This window comes from Amblyomma maculatum, chromosome 1 (genome assembly GCF_055883805.1).
Source record: "Amblyomma maculatum isolate TAMU_Amacu chromosome 1, ASM5588380v1, whole genome shotgun sequence".
In the NCBI taxonomy this organism is placed as follows: Eukaryota; Metazoa; Arthropoda; class Arachnida; order Ixodida; family Ixodidae; genus Amblyomma; species Amblyomma maculatum.
In genome coordinates, this window is record NC_139344.1 from 219,812,391 (window position 1) to 219,833,528 (window position 21,138).

General features: G+C 44.9%; 1 protein-coding gene across 4 annotated transcripts in view; it reads right to left on the reverse strand.

The window, feature by feature from the left end:
- LOC146205646 (transmembrane protein 208) overlaps nucleotides 1-5,326 on the reverse strand; it is a 78,200-nt gene extending 72,874 nt beyond the window's left edge. For 2 of the 4 annotated variants that reach the window (XR_014704239.1, XM_084590317.1), the window contains exon 1: nucleotides 5,100-5,324. Coding sequence is in view for 3 of the 4 variants with exons in the window: in XM_084590317.1 (XP_084446443.1) it covers nucleotides 5,100-5,105 (6 nt within the window). In the remaining variant the exon portion in view is untranslated. Of the gene's footprint in view, nucleotides 1-5,099 lie in introns of all 4 variants that reach the window. The other 2 variants (XM_084590319.1, XM_084590318.1) reach the window with 1 other exon arrangement.
- Nucleotides 5,327-21,138: the final 15,812 nt, after the last annotated feature.

Below are 21,138 nucleotides of genomic sequence, written 5' to 3' on the forward strand. Positions count from 1 at the left end.
GCTTTCTTTAGATCTAAATATGGTGTTTCGTAAGTTATGTGGCTTATGATGAGAGCCTGGATGATGCGGATGGTATCTTGTTCTTTCATACCGTGTCTTCTGCTGGCCACGCAGGGGACCAGCTGCGCCACTTGAATACCAGTAGCCTGAAGTCTTGGGAGTGTTGCGGACCCTGATCTATCTTTCAGGATGTTTAGGCCAAGAATGCGGAGAGAGTCAGCTTGAGAAATAGGGGTTCCGTCAAGAAAGATTTCCGGATCAGGAATGTCATCTTTTGGTGGTCTTCCTCGAGTTCTGGCTTTAAGAACTAGGAGTGCAGATTTCTCTGTTGTGCAGAAGAGTCCGCAATTTTTTAGGTAGTCATTGGTGCAGTCGACGGCTTCCTGAAAGGTGTCTTGCTGCTGTCCTGGGCAGCCGCCTCGAATTTATATTGTTATATCATCAGCATATAGAGCATGTCGTATGCCGTTGATTTTATCTAGATACTTCCAGAGTTTCATCATAGCGATATTAAACAAGAGGAGCGATATAACAGAACCTTGTGGGGTGCCTTTGTCCGCTACCAGGAATTTGTCCATCTTGAGGCTCCCCAGGCTTATGGTGGCCGTACGATTCCTCAAGAATGTATGAACATAGTTATATGCTCGCTCTCCGCAATTGGTGTCCTGTAGGTTGTGAAGAACTGCAGCGTGTTAAACATTGTCAAACGCTCCCTTTATATTCATTGCAAGAATGATGCTCTTATTGTATTTGTCAAGATGGTCAATAATATCCTCTTTGAGTTGGGGTAGGATATCTTGTGCGGATAAGTGTTGTCTGAATCCATAGTGTGTATTGGGGATGTGCCCTTTAACCAACAAAATCTTTCGCAGCCTTAACCAAGAAGCAACGAAGTACCTCCTTGAGAAAATCAACAACAGCTGGGAGACAGGGGACATACCAGGAGCGTGGAAACACGCTGAGGTGATCATAATTCCGAAGCACAACATGCCACCAGAACTTGGGAACCTGCGACCTATATCCCTCACTTCATGCGCAGGGAAGCTCTACGAGCACATGGTCCTGAACCGCCTCACAAACCTTTTGGAAGATCAAGAGTTGTTAACAGAAAAAAAAAAAAAAAAAACTGTAGAAAGAATTTTTCTCAAGATACCCTTTACATCCTTTTCACTCTGCAGTTAATGGCTGCTAAAGAGATTATGGTGAGTAAGAAGGCATTTGGCTTGAATCAATTTGGCCCCATGGGCTCTTATGTACAACACAAATAATGGAACAGCAACGTCTGGGAAGTCGTTTCAAAACAGTTGAATATGAAGCCAGCATTCAGTCTTCTGTACATCACAAGTGTTAATATGCAAAATCATCAACAATAACATTTTTAAAACACACTGCCAACAAGGCAGATTTGTCAATAAAAGTACTGCAATCTCATGATTTGAGCAATTCATACAAATGCACCAGGTGCATTGCATTCAACAGAATGTGCCAACAAAATATTGGCTAGATCAATGAACCACTGTCACTGCTACAAGGCACTACATCGCTGTACGCCAATTATGTAAAAATGAATCTTTTCAAACACTACCCTTTCAGTATAAAACTTACAACTGAACAATTTAGGCGGTATCCATTCTACTGGTGCCGGCAGTATTTCCAGAGCGAAATTCTGGCACTCGCCCGATTCCCTGCTTAGGACAACAGAGGGCAATTCTTTGCCTTTTTCTTGGACCAGACTCTTCCAGTGCTGTTCATTTTAGCCACATCTGGGTGAATAATTTGCCAATGGTAAAACTTGAGCAAAGTGAGCTCGGGAGTAGTTCCTTTTGTGGCCCCTCTCAGCAAGAACCTTGAAGTGGAACGTACCGTGTACCAAGTATGACAAGCTCTGCTAAGATAGCAAAAAGGATCACCTAAGTTCTGTTTAGGCAGCTTCGCAGTTGTGCACAGACCATACTGTGGTGCTCCCAAGTAATTAACCAGCTAATGAACCTGCCACTAGTGTGCGTTTTTCTCCTGCTCCTGTAGGTGTTGTACACAAAAGCTTGTTTTGAATACACTCCCACAGAAAGCACTTCGTGCTCAAGAGGCTGAAATCATCATCATCATCAGCCTGACTATACCCACTGCAGGGTGAAGGCCTCTCCCATACTTCTCCAATTAACCTGGTTCTGTGCTAATTCACTTGACCCCTGCGAACTTCTTAACCTCATCTGCCCACCTAGCTTTGTGCCGCCCCCTGCTACGCTTTCCTTCCCTTAGAATCCAGTTTGTTGCCCTAAGCGACCATCGGTTAACCTCTCTTCGCACTACATGTCCTGCCCATGCCCATTTCTTCTTCTTGATTTCCACTAGAATATCAGTAACTTGAGTTACTTCTCTCACCCACTCTGCACGCTCCCTATCTCTTAATGTTACCCCTACCGTTTTTTTGTTCCATAGCCCCCTGCGTTGTCCTCAACTTAACCAGAACCCTTTTCGTTAGCCTCCATGTTTCAGCACCATAGGTGAGTACAGGTAAGATGCAAATGATGTATACTTTCCTCTTGAGCGATACCGGTAAGCTGCTAGTCATAAGCTGCGAATACTTGCCAAATTGCTCCATACCAATCTTATTCTGTGAGTTATTTCTCTTTCATATTTGGATGAGCGGATATTCGCCTACTACTTCCAGTTCCTTGCTACCTAACGTAAACTGACGTTCCTTCCCGAGGTTCTTGAACATTACCTTAGCCTTCTGCGTATTGATTTTCAAACCTACTTTTCTAATATTCCTGTCTAGTTCATCAATCATTCTTTGCAGTTCATCCCCTGAGTTACATAGCAAGGCAATGTCATCAGCGAATCGCAGATTACTGAGGTATTCTCCATCTACACTTATCCCAAATGCTCCCATTCCAAGTCTCTGAATACTTCCTCTAAGCAAGCTGTGAATAGTACTGGGGAGATCGTGTCTCCTTGCCTAACACATTTCTTTATGGCAATTTTGTTACTTTCTTTATGCAGAACTATGGTTGCTGTGCAGCCACTATATATATCTTCCAGCACTTTCACGTACGGCTCGTCTACCCCCTGATTTCGCAATGCCTGCATCATTGCCGAGGTTTCTACCGAGTCAAATGCTTTTTCTGAAATCTGTAATTGCATTGGGCTGAAATCACCCACTGCAATTTTGTCACACAAAAAACTTGGGTGATATCAGGTGCACACGCATAGACTGCCTGAAATATATTGCCCAGATTGCTTGCAATCACTTGCTGTCCAAACAGCATTGTAGTTTTTTGCCAACAATGCATTACATGCAGCACGGACAATTAGGAGTACTTAAGAGTACTTAGGACCATTCAGAGATGAATGTAACAAAACGTGGTCAATTACTGCTGTTTTCAAGGGAAAGCGTGACATGGCCTATAGTTCATGGGGTTTAATGCCTCAAAGTGACTCAGGCTATTATAGATGCTGTAATGGAGGACTTTGAAAAATTATCTGAAAAATTCCAGGGGTGCACTTAAATTTACCACTATCACAATCGCTCTGTTATTTCCACAAAAAACGTGTACCGTCTGGGGACACGGCTTTTTTACCTAGGTTAAATGAAGGAGTGGTGCTGATGAAACTTCATGAAGACGACAATGTTCAATGCACAGCGTGAAAGAGTTTTGCAGTTCGAATTTGATGAAGGCAACAATGTTTACTGAGCAGTGCGAGCATGTGCAGCAGTTTTACACGAGGCATGGCCGGCTGTGGCTACAGTATAATGCTTTCGGGCCTGGGATAAGGAACCCGATCTGCTCGGATGGTGGCTTGAATCCTGGAGGTGACACATTTTTTTTCTAAAGTGTCAGTACGAAGGACGTTTTCTGGTTACACGAGACGTATAGCAAAAAATGCTTTCACATTAAAATTTTCACTAACTGAGGTTTTTTGATATGCACTAACATGACACACCTCACAAGCACCTTGCAAACGTTGAATAACTTGCAAATTGGATTATAGGAAAGGAAAAGCGCACTATCTTTCACACTTCTCGCTGAACACCTCAGCCATGCCGTGCGGGAAGTGAAGGAGGCGGGAGTGAAAGAAAGAGGTACCATAGTGGTGGGCTTTGAAATAATTTCGACCACCCAGAGACTTTTACATCCACTGACATCGCTGTGCCAGTTCTCAATGCTGAGCTGCAATGCAAACCATTCCAAACAGTGTTTTCGCGCGTCTTAATCGATTTGTGCGGAGTTCCCCGGCTAATGTTCTGGCCGGGGTTTAATCCTGACTGCTCATTGGCGGGTCAAATTCTAAAGTTAACGAAAGCTCAGCTACTTTGGTCATCTGATGAGAAGAAAGGAGTCGCTGGAGAAAGATTTGATGTTGGGAAAGGTTGAGGGTCACCGGAGAAGGGGTAGGCAGCGAACGCGATGGTTAGATGGCATCCTCGAGGCGCTGCAGTTATGTGATGTTATGAAGATAGTGAGAGACCGGAAAGCGTGGCGTGATATGGTCCATATGGTCACGAAGAGTCGGACACGACTGAACAACTGAACTGAAATGAATGTTTTAGCCACCACCAACTTAACAGCGATTCGTGTGAATGGAAAATATGATGCAAATTATGCTTCCACCACTGCATTCACAACCGTTGTTTTTTTTTTTTTGTTTTTTTTTCACTGCTTGCCGATTGCAGTTGTCATGACGAGAGTACGTGAGTTCCAGTTGCTGGACATTCGCGATGGTACAAATGCTGCGACAAGTTTACTGCCTGGCATCGCAAGACAGTCACAGCTATGCACTACTTGCGATCCAGCCACGTGTGAAGAGCCCATGGATTACGAATGATATTTGCTTGTGCCCATAAAAAAAGTACTATAGACTAAACTATCAAACATCCATTTTTATGGGTGCATTAATATCGCATATGGCATAGTCTCTGGACGGTTACGGAAGATACCGGTATCTCAAACATCAATGCTCACTCGAATCGCGTAAAGAAACTCAAAGATGTAAAAGCATCAAAATAACGGACACTGCAAGTTATCCAAGCACACAACTTGAACACTTTAAAAGCAGTTTGTGCCAAAAACTAGTTGAAATCGACAAAACGTCATTACCGCCATTGATGTCTTGCCAACTTCTAAAACTTTCTCAGCGATGACTCCAGAAGGTGCAACAGCTACGATATATTGACAAAAATTCACGGAACTAATGCAGGTAAAATATTTAGAGCAGACTGAGTAGGCATTGACGAATTTTGAGTAGGTGAAAGTGAAACAGATTGAGCGCTGACCGCGCAGTCCGCAGGAACCAGCACGCCACGAACAAAAAAAAAAAATAAATAAATGAAGCTCCTTTAGCCCTCTAGACTATTCTCCCGGCAGCCGTGAGAATAGGTGGTGTCCAATCTGAACGAGCCGCAAAGCACGTTGGGTAATTCTAACTTCCGGTTCTTCCTGCGAGACGCGCGTCTACTGCGTCCACTGCGCTGTGCTTAAAACTCAGCACCGACAAGCTTAAATTCGACTCTTAACGTGTTTTATAAGCGCTAATAAAGTGATGGAAAGGGTCATAATTATCTGCACACATGTTATGACTCTATTTAACGTTTTTATTTGAAGGAAACGGGTGAAAAATCGCTGCAAGTGCAACCATTACGACGTGGTCGTCTGTTCGCGCTGAAGTTTGCATGCTATGCATTATTCATTCGGTCAAAGATCGTTTTTCGTTGATGTTTTCGTACAGTTGCTACATATATCTCTAAATATACTAGAGCAAGCATTTTTTAGAGGTATTTCGCTAGCAGAAGCCGGTTAATTAGACTGCCGGCATCCGCAGTTTAGCGATACCTAGGAGCTGACTGTCGCGCAAGTTGCATATGCCTTGCAAGTTGTAGCTGCGACGGTTAGAGCTGAAAGCATGCAAATACCACGCTGACATTGTGCACTTTTTCTGCAGCCTTTACAAAGCGTTATCGGTTTATGCTGCACTGTCCGAGATCGTCAGAGCAGCTAGGGTTTCTTGTCTTGCGGTGTCTTGCAGCTATCTGCATGCACGGCCGAAAAAATTGCGACATAAGATTCAACAGTGTGTTGTGCTATTCCTCCAGAAGATCTAGATTTACTTAACAGTGCTTCGAAACCTTAGAAGTGTGCACAACCTTCGCTATTTTAAGGTACATGCTTAGCTCAACTGGTTTTGTTTACATATGTGCTTTTTTTTTTTTTTTTTTTTTGCTAAAAACTGTAGGAGGCAGAATGCCAAAGAACTGTATCATGGTTAACATCATACTGTTAGTCAATGAAAACATTACAAGGATCACAAAATAAATAAAAATATCTCTCTGGAGCATTTGATTTTTACTTGAGTTGTATTACGAAACTGCAACAGCATGATATGTATGAGCTGCATTTTTAGCGCTGTATTCATTTTGCATGCATCATACCTCAAACTACATGTAGCCAAGACCATACGGCCAAAAAACTCTACTAATGTTTGTTGAGGGCCTGGGTCGGCTGCTATTCCTTCAGTCAGAGAGACATGTATATCCACAGGCGTGTATGCGAGAAAACCCTTCTCATAAACAAAATTAACCTAGTGTGTTGGACATTTTTCACCATTCACATACAACTGTGGAAGCTCTCCATGCTTGATTCCCCAATACTGATTGCTGCATTTCATCGGCCAAAATAGGGAAGTACTAAAACAAAAACAAATTTGTTTTAATGGCATCTCATATGAAACCTCCAGAAACTTCAGAATCAGAATGCGAAACCGTTATTTTTTCTAATAAAAGTTGGGAAGAGCCTGTAGCTATTTTGCTGTTGTGTACTTTGTGCTGGAGTCTGACAGAAAAACTACATTGTATGCATTCAGATGTTTCCAGCAGGCACATATATATAGGCTGTTAATGCATACATACTGAAATGTGGGAATGTATATCTTCTGCACTATATGCAATGTGTTCAAGGTAAAGGAGTCAAGTACGAAAAGACAGGCATAAAAGTCTGGTTCTTCATAATGAAAACATCAATTGAAAGCAAGGTATCAACGATGTAGCATAGCTTTGCTACGGGCACCAAGAGAAACAGTCAGGCACAAGAAAATAGCCAAAGATAAAAGTTACTAGTCTTTATCATATAGCCATGAAAGAGCAAAGATTCTTGGAAATGGGAAACCGTTCGCATACTGTAATTACACCTCATATTACTTTCTCCAGCCGAACTTTTGCAGCACATTGTTTACAGCATATATGTGATTAATCGGACTCCAAGCAAAAATAAGGCTCATGCAGAGTAAGGAACAGTAATTAAATTGTGACAAAATGCCTAGTACAGGCTGAAGAAATGAGCTTCAATAGACCTGTGGGTAAGTAACAGCAAGCTGTAAGAAAATGCATAGTACAGAGTACAGAAATTTTGCCCCAGAAAGATTCCTACTTCTTATATACAGACATAAAAGCTGCTATCTAGGCCAGCCCCTGCCTACTTTGCAGAATTTTACACTTCTTGAGATAGCCAATGACCACCAGTGCATTGTTTTCCATCTATTTCTAGGCCGGAAACACGCGAAACGGAAGACGACAGGAGAAGCGTGCGCAGTTGGAAAAGGCCAAGCAAAAAACAAAGCGGGTGGGGGGCGTAAAAAACACGGTAAAAATGCAGAACAATACAAAAAATCATTTGTGGCGAACGCCCCCCCCCCCCCCCCCCCCCCCCCTCCCCAAGTGGGGTACGGCTTCACAAAGGCTGCAGCTCGAATGGCCCCAAGCTGAGGTGGCTGAGAAAAAAAGAAAAGAATCGAGTGGCCGAGAAAGATGGAACGAGTGTGGGAGAAGAACAGGAATGAATGAAGCTGCAGAGTGAAAGAACATGAAAAAAGCCTATAAAAAAAAAAATATCGACAAGCCTGAAAACTCGAGAACGCGATTACGCAGACGGTTTTTGAAGAGCTTTATAGATGTTTTCTGGTGAGATGGTTGCCACTTTTCTCGACGATAAAGGAAAGGATGGTAGATGACATGCATGTCTTCCTTTCTGTCACATGTCAGAATTGTAGCATGCCTAATTTTCTTTTTAGTTGAAAGAATGTCCTGCCTCATCCACACTTGAATGCTAGTTTTCTTTCGTGTTTTTTTTTTTTTTTTTAATGATCGTTATTGCCTCTTTAACGGTACTTTCAAGTCCTCTGCCACAAAATTAAGTTAGTTTTGACAGGGGAAGGTAACAGCTAGGTGGCAGCCAGCTGCTCGACAACATTTTGTTTGGACCTAGGCCTTGGCATGTAATGAATGCAAGATCTGTTCAGAGCGTCCACGAATAAGTAAAAAAAAAAAAAAAATATTTATTTTTTACTATAGTCTCGATTGAGCAGTACTGCATGAGAAACAGCTCATCATTCGAGGATCAACAGCTCAGTAGACATCAAAATGTCATTAACACAACTAAATAAATAAAGCGTATGGAATGGCAGACTGGGTCGGGCTTTAATGAACCACATCTACAGAAGAGGGCGAAGCGGACAGACAAAAGAAACCGCCCAAGAGGAGAAGGAAAGTACGGCATAAGCGTGGAAGGAAAGGGTGTGGAAAGAAAAAAAGGAACGATCGAGCTGAGAGGGAGGAAAAAAAATGCAGGCAAGCAAGCAAAAAAAAAAAAAAAAAGTTGCCAAGCTAAATTTGCGAAACTAAGCGCAAGACATAGTAAATGTGCAATTAAAACGTCCCATTCCCGTTGATAAAATCTGCCTTGTACTGGTGCTTATGCAAGCTATCGTAGACAGGAAAATATAGACCACAGGACAGCTTTAAAAAATTTCATTAAAACTTCCTGTTGGGCGAGTAGGTAGTTCATCTTAATGTAGGGGTTTTAAGCTCAAATAAATACGCTTAAAACCCCTACATCAAGCTGAAATAAAAATTACGCAATGAACAACTGCATCCGCGAGCGCGGCCCGGGCGCGCACGGCGGTCCCAGTAGCGCTGATGCCTATGAGTTGCCCAATTTCTTTAAATATTTTTTTCCTGCGGGTTGAGAAAGGATGCTAATGCAGGTGAAGGTAGTATGTCCTCTTTTCGAAAAAATGCTTGGCAGTAAATCTGGACGCGGCAATACCCAGGCATGATTGCCAGCTCACGTTGGACGACAGCGATCCAAACTTATCGTCGCTTCGCTTCGTAAAGCTTATTCGGTGACGTGAAAAATATTTTATCAGGCCAGTGAAAATGTGTGCAACAGCAGAAAACCAGGAATTACAACCTAGCAATTCCTTTGTGACCATAGAATGCCGCGAATCGAAAGAACGAACGGCGAATATGCGCCCCACGCACAGCAGATCGCCGCGTATCCGCTGTATGGCCCGTCTGACTACGAAACTGTTCTTCCCGCCGCGAGGGGCGCGCGCATCGCGCCGCGAGTAGGGTGGTGCCATCCTTTGACCGGCCCCATGCCGCCTGCGGCGCCATGTTGAATCACGACGGGCGCTCGGTGCGGTCGCAGTCGCATGGTGCAAGCAGCTAAACTTGCGTTGTTCAAGGCTGCGGATAACTCGCTAGTGGTTTTACTTATTTGAGATTGTTAGACCGCGTGTCTTACGAGCTTGTCAGGTCAACAGAATGAGCATTACGAGAATTTGAGTGTGCCGATATGCACTGGGTGAACCCGTAAAGGACTAGGTTGTTTTCATTTCCCCTGGGGCTGAAAGGGAAGATAGAAGTGGGACCGACGGAAAATAACTAAGTCATATACTGGCGATGTAAGTTTCAAGACAGTTTTGACCTATATTTTGTTTTGAACATCGTTTTTCTATTCGCGTAGTGTCATAGCTAGAGTCGAATGAAGATGCTTTTTGGTAGCGATGTCTCGCGGATCTCAAGTCAAGGCTCCTAGCTTATTTCTTTAGATAAGTACATATTGCACCGTTGTAATCGCAAGCGATGTAGCGAAATTTTGTTTGCGGGTATATATTTGCAACACGACAAATGCGCTGTTCATTCATTGCCGTACTTTCTATTATGTTGCGGAGCAAAATGCCTAAGCATGATGTGACATATGTAAACATGCCGTCAACACGCATTATATTACTCAAATTTTTCCTGGGTTTTCTGGATCGACATCTGTCGTAGACTGCGCATTGTTTATAAATATGCGAGGCTCGGTAATGTTCAGCAAAATTTTTGTGAAAACGTTCTCTTCATTACTTTGGATAATATTTTTCAAAGTATTTCTTTGTATGACTTGAAATTAACCTTACTAATCACGCTTGGTGTTTTGTCATTCCTTAGTAGCACTTTGATGAGGACGAGTTTGGAGAGAAATTGATAGGATGGACGCCGCCTGTTAAATTTCAGAGCTTTGACCATGCTCTTTTACTGTAGATGTAACTGGAGAGTATAATTTCCTCAATTTCCAGTGATTCAAAACGATAGCACTTGCTTTTAATTATTTATTCAGCTCAACAGAAGCCGAGTAAACTCTGCGAGACGGCCTGCCTAATGTACACCTCCTGGAAAGGAAGACAGCAGCTCCTCCTCAACTGTTGGTGCAGAGGCCGGCTAAGCAAATTTGAGGATTGCGACGACAATTATGGCAGCTATACTGTGCTGATGTCAGCTTGGTGAAGAGTGCTTTGTGTGAACTGTTATACCACACTGTACACATCAAATTTACCAGTCTTTCTTGCTCGCTAGTTCGTGGTTGATGTCTTTCCTATTTTTTTTTTTCATTTTCATTATTGCTGCGAATGCTTTCACACTGCGCACATCAAAATGTTTGCTCTAAGGTTTTTACATAATTTGTCATTTGCATCTTTTTTCACGCTTTGCTTTCATATCTTTTCTACAAGAGTTACAATCGACTATACGTACACAATATATATGTCCTTCCGGCTCAGTAATTTATATTACAGTTTGCATTTTTTTCCATGTTCGACTGCACTCAACATCAGAAAAATGATTTGCATTCTACGTGAAAACAAACAAAAAAAAAAAAACAGCGGAAAGGACGCGTTCATAAGAGTACAGGGGCGGCGCTGGAAACACAAAATAAAATTTCGTGAAAAAAAAAACATTCAGTGGTGTTTCCAGCATCAACCGGTGTACTTGTTTTTATTATGAACATGTCGTTTCGGCTGTTTTTTTTTTTTTTTTCACGTACCAGTCATCAACTGGATCAACAAGCTACGCCTTTTAAAATTCGCATCGTATTCGGTTTTGTTGTCTTTACTGTCTGCGAGGGGTGAGGTTGATAAGTTACGTTACATACTTGTCTGCATCAGCAATAAACATCAACCTTTAGGCGTCTAGCATTTATTTTTACAGCAGCCTGACTGTTCAGTACTCAGTCAGAAAATGTAGTTCAGGCATAACCAAAGTAATGCAGCTTTTTCAATCAAACCCTTTATGGTCGCATTATTTTTGCAATGAATGATTGTTTAAAGTCGATTACTCTTAATTTCGAATTTAAAAATTTTCAGAAAACAGCATCTATAGTTTATGATGACCTCAAATTAATCATTTGTGTAGGTTCACATGCATAGTCTAATAATCAGTAGAGATCGCCTTGAATAAAATAAAGCAGAGGGATCGCAGTCGAGCAACCGCGGCATATGTCCATGATGCAAGCGAACTCGACATGCGAGAAAGTTCACGGACTTCCAGCGAATGGACGCCCATGAGGAAAACGAGACGAGTGAAAACCTTACTTAGTCATGTATGCTATCAACAACTAGAGAAGTCGGTTTTCGAGGGAGCCGAGAAAAAAAAAAAAAAAAAGAAACCGCTGTCGCAACGTTCGTATACTGAAGTTCACGCATCATTAGTATATACCAGCGTCTGCCTGTAAAAAGATGTAATTGCTCCTTGTAAGCAATATACGGCCAAACAACACGCATTTTCACTTCGAATGATTAACAAGAGACCGACATCAGTTTCTGCGAGCTCAAAAAAGAGAAACAGCCCGCGCAAAGAAAGCAAATCCAACCGCAGGGCGCGAGCGGCTGACACGCGGCTGTCAACAAAACCACGGATAAAAAAAGGCCATGTGGAAAACAATAACATGATTTCTTCAACCCGCACAGGGCAGCAGAACATGCTGGCGAAGGGCTCTGTTAAATATTACCAGGTTTTCCAATCCCACAGCCGCACAACCTCGGTCATTTGAGGCCTTAAAATTAAGTCGTATAATTACGTATTCGACAATTCAATGTGTAAAATGGCTACTGAGAGTGAAATTCCACGCAGTGCGATAATGATGGAAAAGACAATTCAACTCAAAGCCCTCTGAAGCGCCGAAATCAAGAACGGCGCCGTTACGCCTGCTAGCGCCGCGGATCCCGTGTGCTTCAATATGGCGGCGTCGGCGAGGTTGTCTCCACCCTGGACGGCGGCGCTGACATCGAGGTTCCCTAGCCGCGAGTTCATGCTTTCATGCTTTATATGATAAACCTGGAACGGAGGATACAAGACAGTAACCTAGGTTTTAACCTGTCATATAGATTAGGTGGAAAGGCGGTAGAGCAGCGCCTCCCCGGTTTGATGTATGCAGACGATATTGTGCTGCTAGCTGAGAGTCTGGAAGAATTGCAAACTCTAGTTAAGTATTGCGGAGACGAAGGGGACGCTCTAGGCTTCAGTTTCAGCGCAGTTAAGTCGGGTCTGATGATTTTCAACGGCTCAACTGTTCAGGGTCTTAAAATATGAAATACCCAGAGTAGTAGAATACAAATATCTGGGGGTATGGGTAAACGAAGGATTGGCATACATTGGAAAGCATGAACAATCACTTAAGGCCAAAGGACGAAGGAATGCCGGGATGATGAAGCATAGGGCATTGTGGGGATACAACAGGTATGAGGTTTTGAGGGGTATTTGGAAAGGAATTATGGTGCCCGGACCTACTTTCGGAAATGCGGTTTTGTGCCTAAAATCAGAGGTACAGTCGACATTAGAAATAAATCAGAGAGCCGTTGGACGTTTAGTACTAGGTGCCCACGGCAAAACCACAAATGGGGCGGTACAGGGAGATATGTGCTGGGCATCTTTCGAAGTACGGGAAGCTCAGAGTAAAATATTATATGAGGAACACCTGAGGAAATTGGACAGTAACAGCTATATGGGCAGCTAAAGTATTTAAATACCTGTACTTAAAAAGCGTTGACTCACAATGGAGGAAAAGAACTAGGAAACTAACTAGTAAGTATGCTAGTCACAAGGACGGAGAAATAAAGAGCATTAAGCAACAGGTGAAAAACACAGAAGGTAAAAATTGGATAAAATCGTTGGAGAAGAAACAGAGTGTGGAATTGTACCGAAAGTGGAAAATGCAGATCAGGAAGGAGGCCTTTTTTGATAACTCAAGAGGATGTGCCCTACTTTTTGAAGCTAGATCAGGGTGCCTTAGAACACGCAGCTACAAAAAGAAATTTAACAATGAAGATGACGCATGTGCTGTATGTGGTAACTCCAGTGAAACAATTGTCCATATTATACACGAATGTAGTGGTATCCACCCGGAAGTTGATGCAGGCGCAGTAACTGTTCCTGAAGCTCTGGGGTTTAGAGATATACCAGTGGCCGGGTGAATAAACCGGCGGTGGAAACTAGCAAAAAACGACTGGAAGGTTGGTGGCTTAAAAGCAGAAAAGTGACATAATGTTAGTAATGTAGAAACAAAAATTTAATAAATAGAATGATCGTTTAGTGCAATCTAAATCAATAATTAAGATATAGAGAGAAAAATGAGCATGATAGCTACTGCTACCACCCCGTTTCAAAGGGGACGCTCCTATATTCCATCCATCCATCCATCCATCCATCGAGTAACATCAACCACAAGGTAGCTTTTTATGGCATTCGTTTTTCTATTAGTGACTTAACATAAGAGATCACCTGCATTTCCCAGAATCGGTGAAAAACTGCAGAAGGCTGCGGCAGGTCTCTTTCTTACGGTGTGCGAAGCACCTAGCTGAGCGCGGTACCTTTGCTGTGCACGGCAACTCTTTCGACCATTCTTTCTCGGGCAGCTGTCCGCACTGTGCGGAGAAGTCTTCGGACATTTACCACATGGTTTGGGCCTGCCCTTCCAACCCTGCTATCCCCCCTCATCCTAACCCCCCTCGGGAGGACTGGGAGGCGACCCTGCTCGGATGCCCTGACCTACAGGCCCAAAAGGCCTTGGTAGAGCGCGCCCGGGCAGCGGCCGACGCCACTGGAGTCCCGTAATAGGGACCCCATCCAGTGCTTGTGAACACTGGCCTGTTAAGGGTTGGTCCAATCATACCCCTGTGAATGCTCTTTTGAGCCAATAAATGTCTTTCGCCACCACCACCACCTGAGTTTACAGGCTGCGTCACCTGGTGAACAGCGAGGGCCCTTAACTGGAAAATTGGTTGCTTTTAATTCGCCAGAGGACGCACTCTGTCCAGTCCACGTTATTTTTTTAAAGGTAGCGACAACTACACGAGCGCCCTCTCGAGGGGTCCACGGGGCAGCGCCAGCAGACGACGCGCCGCACTCTTTCGTGCATACCGTGTACTCACGAAGCCGTGCTCGGTGCGCACATAAACTGTTTAATTCAACATATTTGTGTCCTATCCTGCTCAAAAAGCTTCAAAAGACAGGAATAATAACTTAAACATGCGTGTGCAGCATAAACGCCAAAAAAAAAAAAAAAAAAATACGCGTGCGTTAAACCAGCCAGCTCATTCTTCTGACCGCTCGCCTCAGTACAGCGGTTAGCAAACTGTTCATTAATTATGCTTTGAAATTAGTAGCGAACTTAAAGTAGAAACAATATTTCACTAAACGTATTGAGCTCGGTTCCTTACTAAAAAAATAAGTAGACTGCGAGTTTTCTGCAACGTTTGAGAACGTCGTTGCGCATAGAGCTCTAATGCAATATGGGCGTCATTGCGTTTGTAACCGTTCGGCTATACTCCGCTTTACACACTTTTTTGGCTCGCGTTTATTTCATTTACACAGTATTTCAATAGCTTATTTTGGAGAAAAAGTCAGTTTCTCTGCAGCTGTGCGTTGCCAACGCATGTGTATCTTCCAACTACAAAAGAAAAAAAAAACGGGTATGATGCGTTACAAAGCTCGCGGATGTTTTCTCACTTTTATATTCTTTATTTGCTTTATATTGGTTTCCTTATAGCCTACCGGGCAATAATGTTACCAGTAATTTTGGATGCCGCCTCTTGAAACTTGACGATCCCTGTGCGCATTCAGTGTTTGCATTCCGTGCAACGCCGCGAGACTCCTCCGTTAAAAGAATAGCTGAGTAGCGTTTCACACACACGGGTGCTTTTACACTTTTTATTGTACACATTTTTGTTTTTTGCTGTTGTAGTTTTTTTTTTTTACTTTAATACACCGATATTTAGCATAGGCAAATATTAACTTTCCATTTCGAACAATTTGACACATTCGCACCCTCCTCTTTTTCCAATTTATTTATTTATTTATTTATACAAATACCTCACAGGTTCCAAACATGGAACATTGTGTGAGGGGGAGGGGTTACAGTATCAAAAGGAACAATGGTACATAGTTTAAAATACAAAAGTTAACAGTAATACAGGACTGGAACTGCAAATAAGTATTATGTTTCATTTTCCATTTAAATCAATTCTTCGCAATACATTTTCATAATAAGCATTATCAAGCATTTCCTTTTCATTCTGAGCATTTTGACACCACTAATTGCACGCGTTATATTGCAGTTCTGATCTGTTCGGAGAAAGTAAGGGGGCGCGAAACGGCAGTGAGTTCTCACTAGACATCCAGAGTACAAGTAATGGCTGCATAGTCATAGAGTCCTTGATATTTTGCTGATGAAATAGCATATGCCCAAAAAAAGGTCATGCCGGGCAAGCGAACGGCTTTTTAAACAGACAGAAATCATTTCTCATAGTCGGGTGTTTTCTGTGGCCATGAAAATCTTACGCCCGATTCTATAAGGCCATAGCTTCCTTCCGTTGCTATTATCGTCACCGCGAGGAATGGAAAATGACTTTTTCGCGTCTTCCCCACGGTTCCGGCAGCCGAAAGCACAGCAGCCCGGTGGAGCCGCATGTCATTCGTGCGCTTCAAAATTTGAAATCAGAAATGTAATTCTTGCGTTAGCTTAAGCATTAAGTACTGCATATACACTCCTAAAAATGCAATAGAGGTGTGTGAAGTACTTTTTGCTTAACTAACCGGCCAATATCAAGCGGACAAGCGCAGATCGCAGTGCATTTCAGTGGCGCAGCGAGCACCGTTGGACCCTTTGGGCGGAGCTTGGTGGCGAAGAGGTCACGTGCAGCCAACCGGCCTATCGGAGGGAGGGGCGGCTGGATCAAGACCTGTCGCTATACTGTCGCTACCTTTCCTTAACTGTTACGGGGCGGATGTTTTTGCAGATCGACGATGCGCAATCACATGACACATAGGGAACCAAAGCTGGAGTTTGCTCCGCGACGCCAGCGCTCGGTTTCCAGCGGAGCGGATAGGAACTACAAAACCTACGCTCATCCGCGCCCGCGCTGCGCGCGGCTGTCTGCGGAGTCTGCGCAGCCCGCTCGCTCGGGAGCGCGTGCTACAGGCGGCCGCACGTGCACGCGGAGCGGGAGAAGGAGAGTGAGGACGAGGGGGGATGGTCGTGCGTCTGTGCGCGCAAAGCCGGCGCTCTTTGCCAGTGGTGTTTCTTATTTTTGCTTTTTTCTGTGCCCCGGCTGACATAGAGGCTGGCTGGAGGCACGCTTTTTATCGGTGCTTTCGAAAGTGAGAAATTATGATTAATTGATCGCCGCGGACATTGTTTTCAAAGAGCGCTTGTTGGCAGGCTCAGACAAAACAAAAAGCATGAACGCGAATTTGGTACTCGAAGGCAGAGGCAAGCGACAGGTATATTGAAGGGCTTCAGGCGGCACCTCTTGATGTCTCTTCCATGTTGTTCAGAGAATGAAGGGTCCAGCCTTCTCGTTGAGAATTGATACGCGTGTACACAGTGACGAGTGTTCCGGGCGCTGGTTGGGGAGCTTCCTTTCCATTTGTGACTGCTCACTTGAAAGGTTCCTATTCAACTCCTTGGGGACAGACGTGTTAGGTGATGCTGCCGGCGCCGTGGTGCCTGCTTTCGGCGCGTTTAGGACGCGTTCCCTACAAAGGCACAAAGCATGCCGCCTTACCCTTTGGTTCCTGCTGACAGCGGTCAGGGGGAGTTCGCTGCTGTGGCGCTGCCATGCGAAATCAATCACTTATCTACCTTTAACGATGAGAGGTTTCTTAACGACCTGGATCGCTGACGAGAAGCCGAGGCATGCCATTCTTTCGGCAGTTTTCTCTCTCCGTGAGACGAAGAGCGAGGAAATGCCTGACGACTTTTCATGCAGGCGGGGACATCTCTCCAAGAAAACCTTTGTCTTCTTAATTCCACAGCTACGCTGTGCAATCCCTAGTTCAGTTATCTCCTTTAGCGAATGCGCAGTTTTGAGCTCCCGAAGCAGGATCGCGTATGAGGATAGGACGATTAACCTATGTGTTTTCCCTTTATAAGCACCGAGTGATGGCATTAATGACATATATCTGTTTCTTGAGGCCGACTTGGTTCTGCGATGGCTGCTGCGGCACCGCCAGTTACAAACAGAGGTGCGAGATACGAGCGGTCCGAGATACCCCCCCCCCAAAAAAAAAAACCGACAACCATCGTTTCAACACGAAAGAGAGAAAAACACTTTCACGAGTTTTGCGAAAAAGCGCGCCGTCACTTTTTCATTCCTGTTTTTTTTTTTCTTGCCCCCTTTGTTGGAGCGCGACGGAGGCCAGAATGCGGCCGGAGGAGGAGAGAAACAACCGAGCGCGCGCACGCAAACACGTGCTGGAGAGCAGCGCGGAGCAGACGACAGCATGCTTTTCTATGCGGCGGGGAACAGACGACGCGGCCGCACTGCGCGTAGGTTTTGATGAGATCTCCATGGAGGGCGCTGACGCACAGAGCGGCGCAGCGCCCCCTGGCCCAGGTTTTCTCCCCAACCAAAGCTGGAGCACGGCCGGTTTCGAGGGAGAGGGCGCGCACTCTTTCTTACGGCCTTCTTTTCTCCTTGAGCTACGCTCTCCGCCACCGCAAGGGGCGCGACCTGCTCACTGTTCGCTCTGCGTCTGCTTCAGCGGCGGCAGGTGCTTTTTGCCTGGTTTCGTGTTGTCGCTCGCGAGTTTCGTGGTGAGTGCAGCCCCGAAATTAAAGAGCACAGAAGGTAGATGCTGCAGCGGCATGTCGTCAACGTACCACACGTGAACGGATATAAAAAACACTGTCGTTCAGCAAACGTTCGACAAGCATGGCATACATTGCGGCACGGTAGCTACTTTTGTTCATTTTAATCCGAATTTTTCCCAAGCCTGTACACGAATGGGAACAAAAAGAAAACTGAATGAGCAGTGATCACATCGAAGCTTCTTCAAGGCTAACATGACAGCAACTCGTCTGCAACAGAAAAACCGTTTTTCAGCGCTAGATGCGAAACCATTCATGTAGCACCGAAGATGAAAATAATTTTATAAAAATGTAACGTAAATTGCAAAATGCTTGCATGATATAAAGTATTGGTATAACAGTCAAAGTAAACGTTGTAGGGTTGAGTTTTAAGTGTTATTACAATTTTCAGAAAATAGCAAGGAGAGATAAGAATGCCTTCCTGAACATACAGTGTCAAGCAGTTGAGGACAACAACCAATTAAAGAACACAAGAGCTCTGTATAAGACAATCAAAGATATCAAAGGAAGCTTCTGTGCTAAGCTGGGCGTGATAAAGGACAAACGAGGCAAGGACCTCACTGAAGCCTCAGAGATAAAGAAGAGGTGGCAGGAATACACAGAAGAACTGTACAAGAAGGATCCGGATGTGCAAACCCAACATAAGACGGTTGTGATTACTGATCTCGAGCCGGGCATCCTGAAGAGTGAAGTTGAATGGGCCTTAGCCAGCCTTGCTAAGAACAAAGCTAGCGGAATTGATGGTATTCCAGCTGAGTTGCTTCAAAACCTCAACCACAACGCTGTTAACACACTGCATACATTATGTCAAAAGATTTGGACAACCCTGCAGTGGCCACAGGACTGGAGGAGGTCAGTTTACATCTCCATTCCAAAGAAAGGCAGTGCCAAAGATTGTTCCAACTACCGCACGATCGCGCTTATTTCGCATGCTAGCAAGGTGATGTTAAAAATCCTGCAAGGCAGGCTGCAGCAGTATGTGGATCGGGAGCTTCCGGACGTGCAAGCTGGGTTTCGCAAGGGCAGAGGAACTAGAGACCAAATTGCCAACCTTCGCTGGATCATGGAAAAAGCAAGAGAGTTCCAGAAACCCATTTACTTCTGCTTTATTGATTATGCGAAAGCGTTTGACTGCGTAGATCACAGCAGATTGTGGCAAGCTCTCCAAGAGATGGGAGTTCCAATTCACCTCATCTGTCTCCTCAGGAACCTTTATGAAGGGCAAGAGGCCACAGTCAGAACTGGGCATGGTCTTACTGATTGGTTTCCGATTGAGAAAGGGATGAGGCAAGGCTGCATACTGTCGCCCTGCCTATTTAACCTATATGCAGAGTGCATCATGAGAAAGGCCGGTCTGGACGAGTCTTCAGCTGGAGTGAAGATTGCTGGAAAACGTATCAACAACCTTAGATATGCGGATGATACCACTTTAATGGCAGAAAGTGAAGTGAAACTCAAGAGACTTCTGATGCGCGTACAAGAAGAGAGTGAGAAGTTTGGGCTTAAGCTGAACATTAAAAAGACGAAGATCATGGCGTCTTGCCCTATCAAGTCCTGGAGCATCAATGGACAAGAAGTGGAAGCTGTGACAGATTTTCTGTTCTTGGGCGCCAAGATTACCTCGGAAGGAGACTGCAGCCATGAAATTAGGAGACGCCTGCTTCTGGGAAAGAGAGCAATGGTTAGCCTTGACCGCCTAGTAAAGAGCAGAGACATTAGTCTGCCAACCAAGGTCCGTATAACCCGTGCTATGGTCTTTCCAGTTGTGATGTATGGATGCGAGAGTTGGACTGTGAAAAAGGCTGACCGCCGAAGAATTGACGCGTTTGAATTGTGGTGCTGGCGAAGACTCTTAAGAGTTCCTTGGACTGCCAGAAGATCAAATCAGTCGATATTGTCGACCATAAACCCTGACTGCTCATTGGAGGGTCAAATTCTAAAGTTAAAGCTCAGCTACTTTGGTCATCTGATGAGAAGAGAGGAGTCGCTGGAGAAAGATTTGATGTTGGGAAAGGTTGAGGGTCGCCGGAGAAGGGGTAGGCAGCGAACGCGATGGTTAGATGGCATTCTCGAGGCATTGCAGATGAAGCTATGTGATGTTAAGAAGATAGTGAGAGACCGGAAAGCGTGGCGTGACATGGTCCATAGGGTCACGAAGAGTCGGACACGACTGAACGCTGTTAGGTTTGGGTCGCGAGTGCCGGGGTTGCGTACCGCTGCGGCACGCGGCCCCTTGGTAGCGTTGGCCTGGCTGCTCCGTGGACGGCGGACGGCATGAAAAGTGCCAGCAAAGACGAGGCGTCTTTTAACGAAACAACTTTTACTGCAACATCATGAAGAAACGGGCAGTGAAGCTGACCCGGAGAGATTACAGACACTCTCACACAGCTGGTGTCTAGCGTCGTGCCAACGGCGCGTCAAAGTAGTCTCCGTCTCAGCGGAGTCGGCCGCTGCTTTTTATAGTTTTTCCAGTTCACAGGGAAAGGGTGAACCCTCACAGGAAAGGGAGAGCCAAACATGTTGGTTCACGACGAATGACTCAATAACAGGTGTTCCGACCTCATCTCCTCCACCTCCTGCAGACAGGAGAGGGCGACGCACTTTCCCTCGAGCTCCAGGCTTGGCCAGCTTTTGCACACACACGCACGCACACACATTTGGCGCGTGGCAGGAACACGCTGAGACTTGGCGGGAGGAAGCGTTGCGCGGCCGATGAACGGCGCCGAAATGGCCGATCCGCTCGCGGTTCTGCCTGTTGCTATGCGGTGGCCGCGTCAGCTGTCCCACTTCTCGGGGGAGAAACGTAACAGACTGCCCCGCCGAGGGAGGGAGATCCCGAAGGGCAGGGGACTGCATCCGCTGTCCGGAGGGATCGGGATGTTGCTGCTAGCCGGGTTCATCC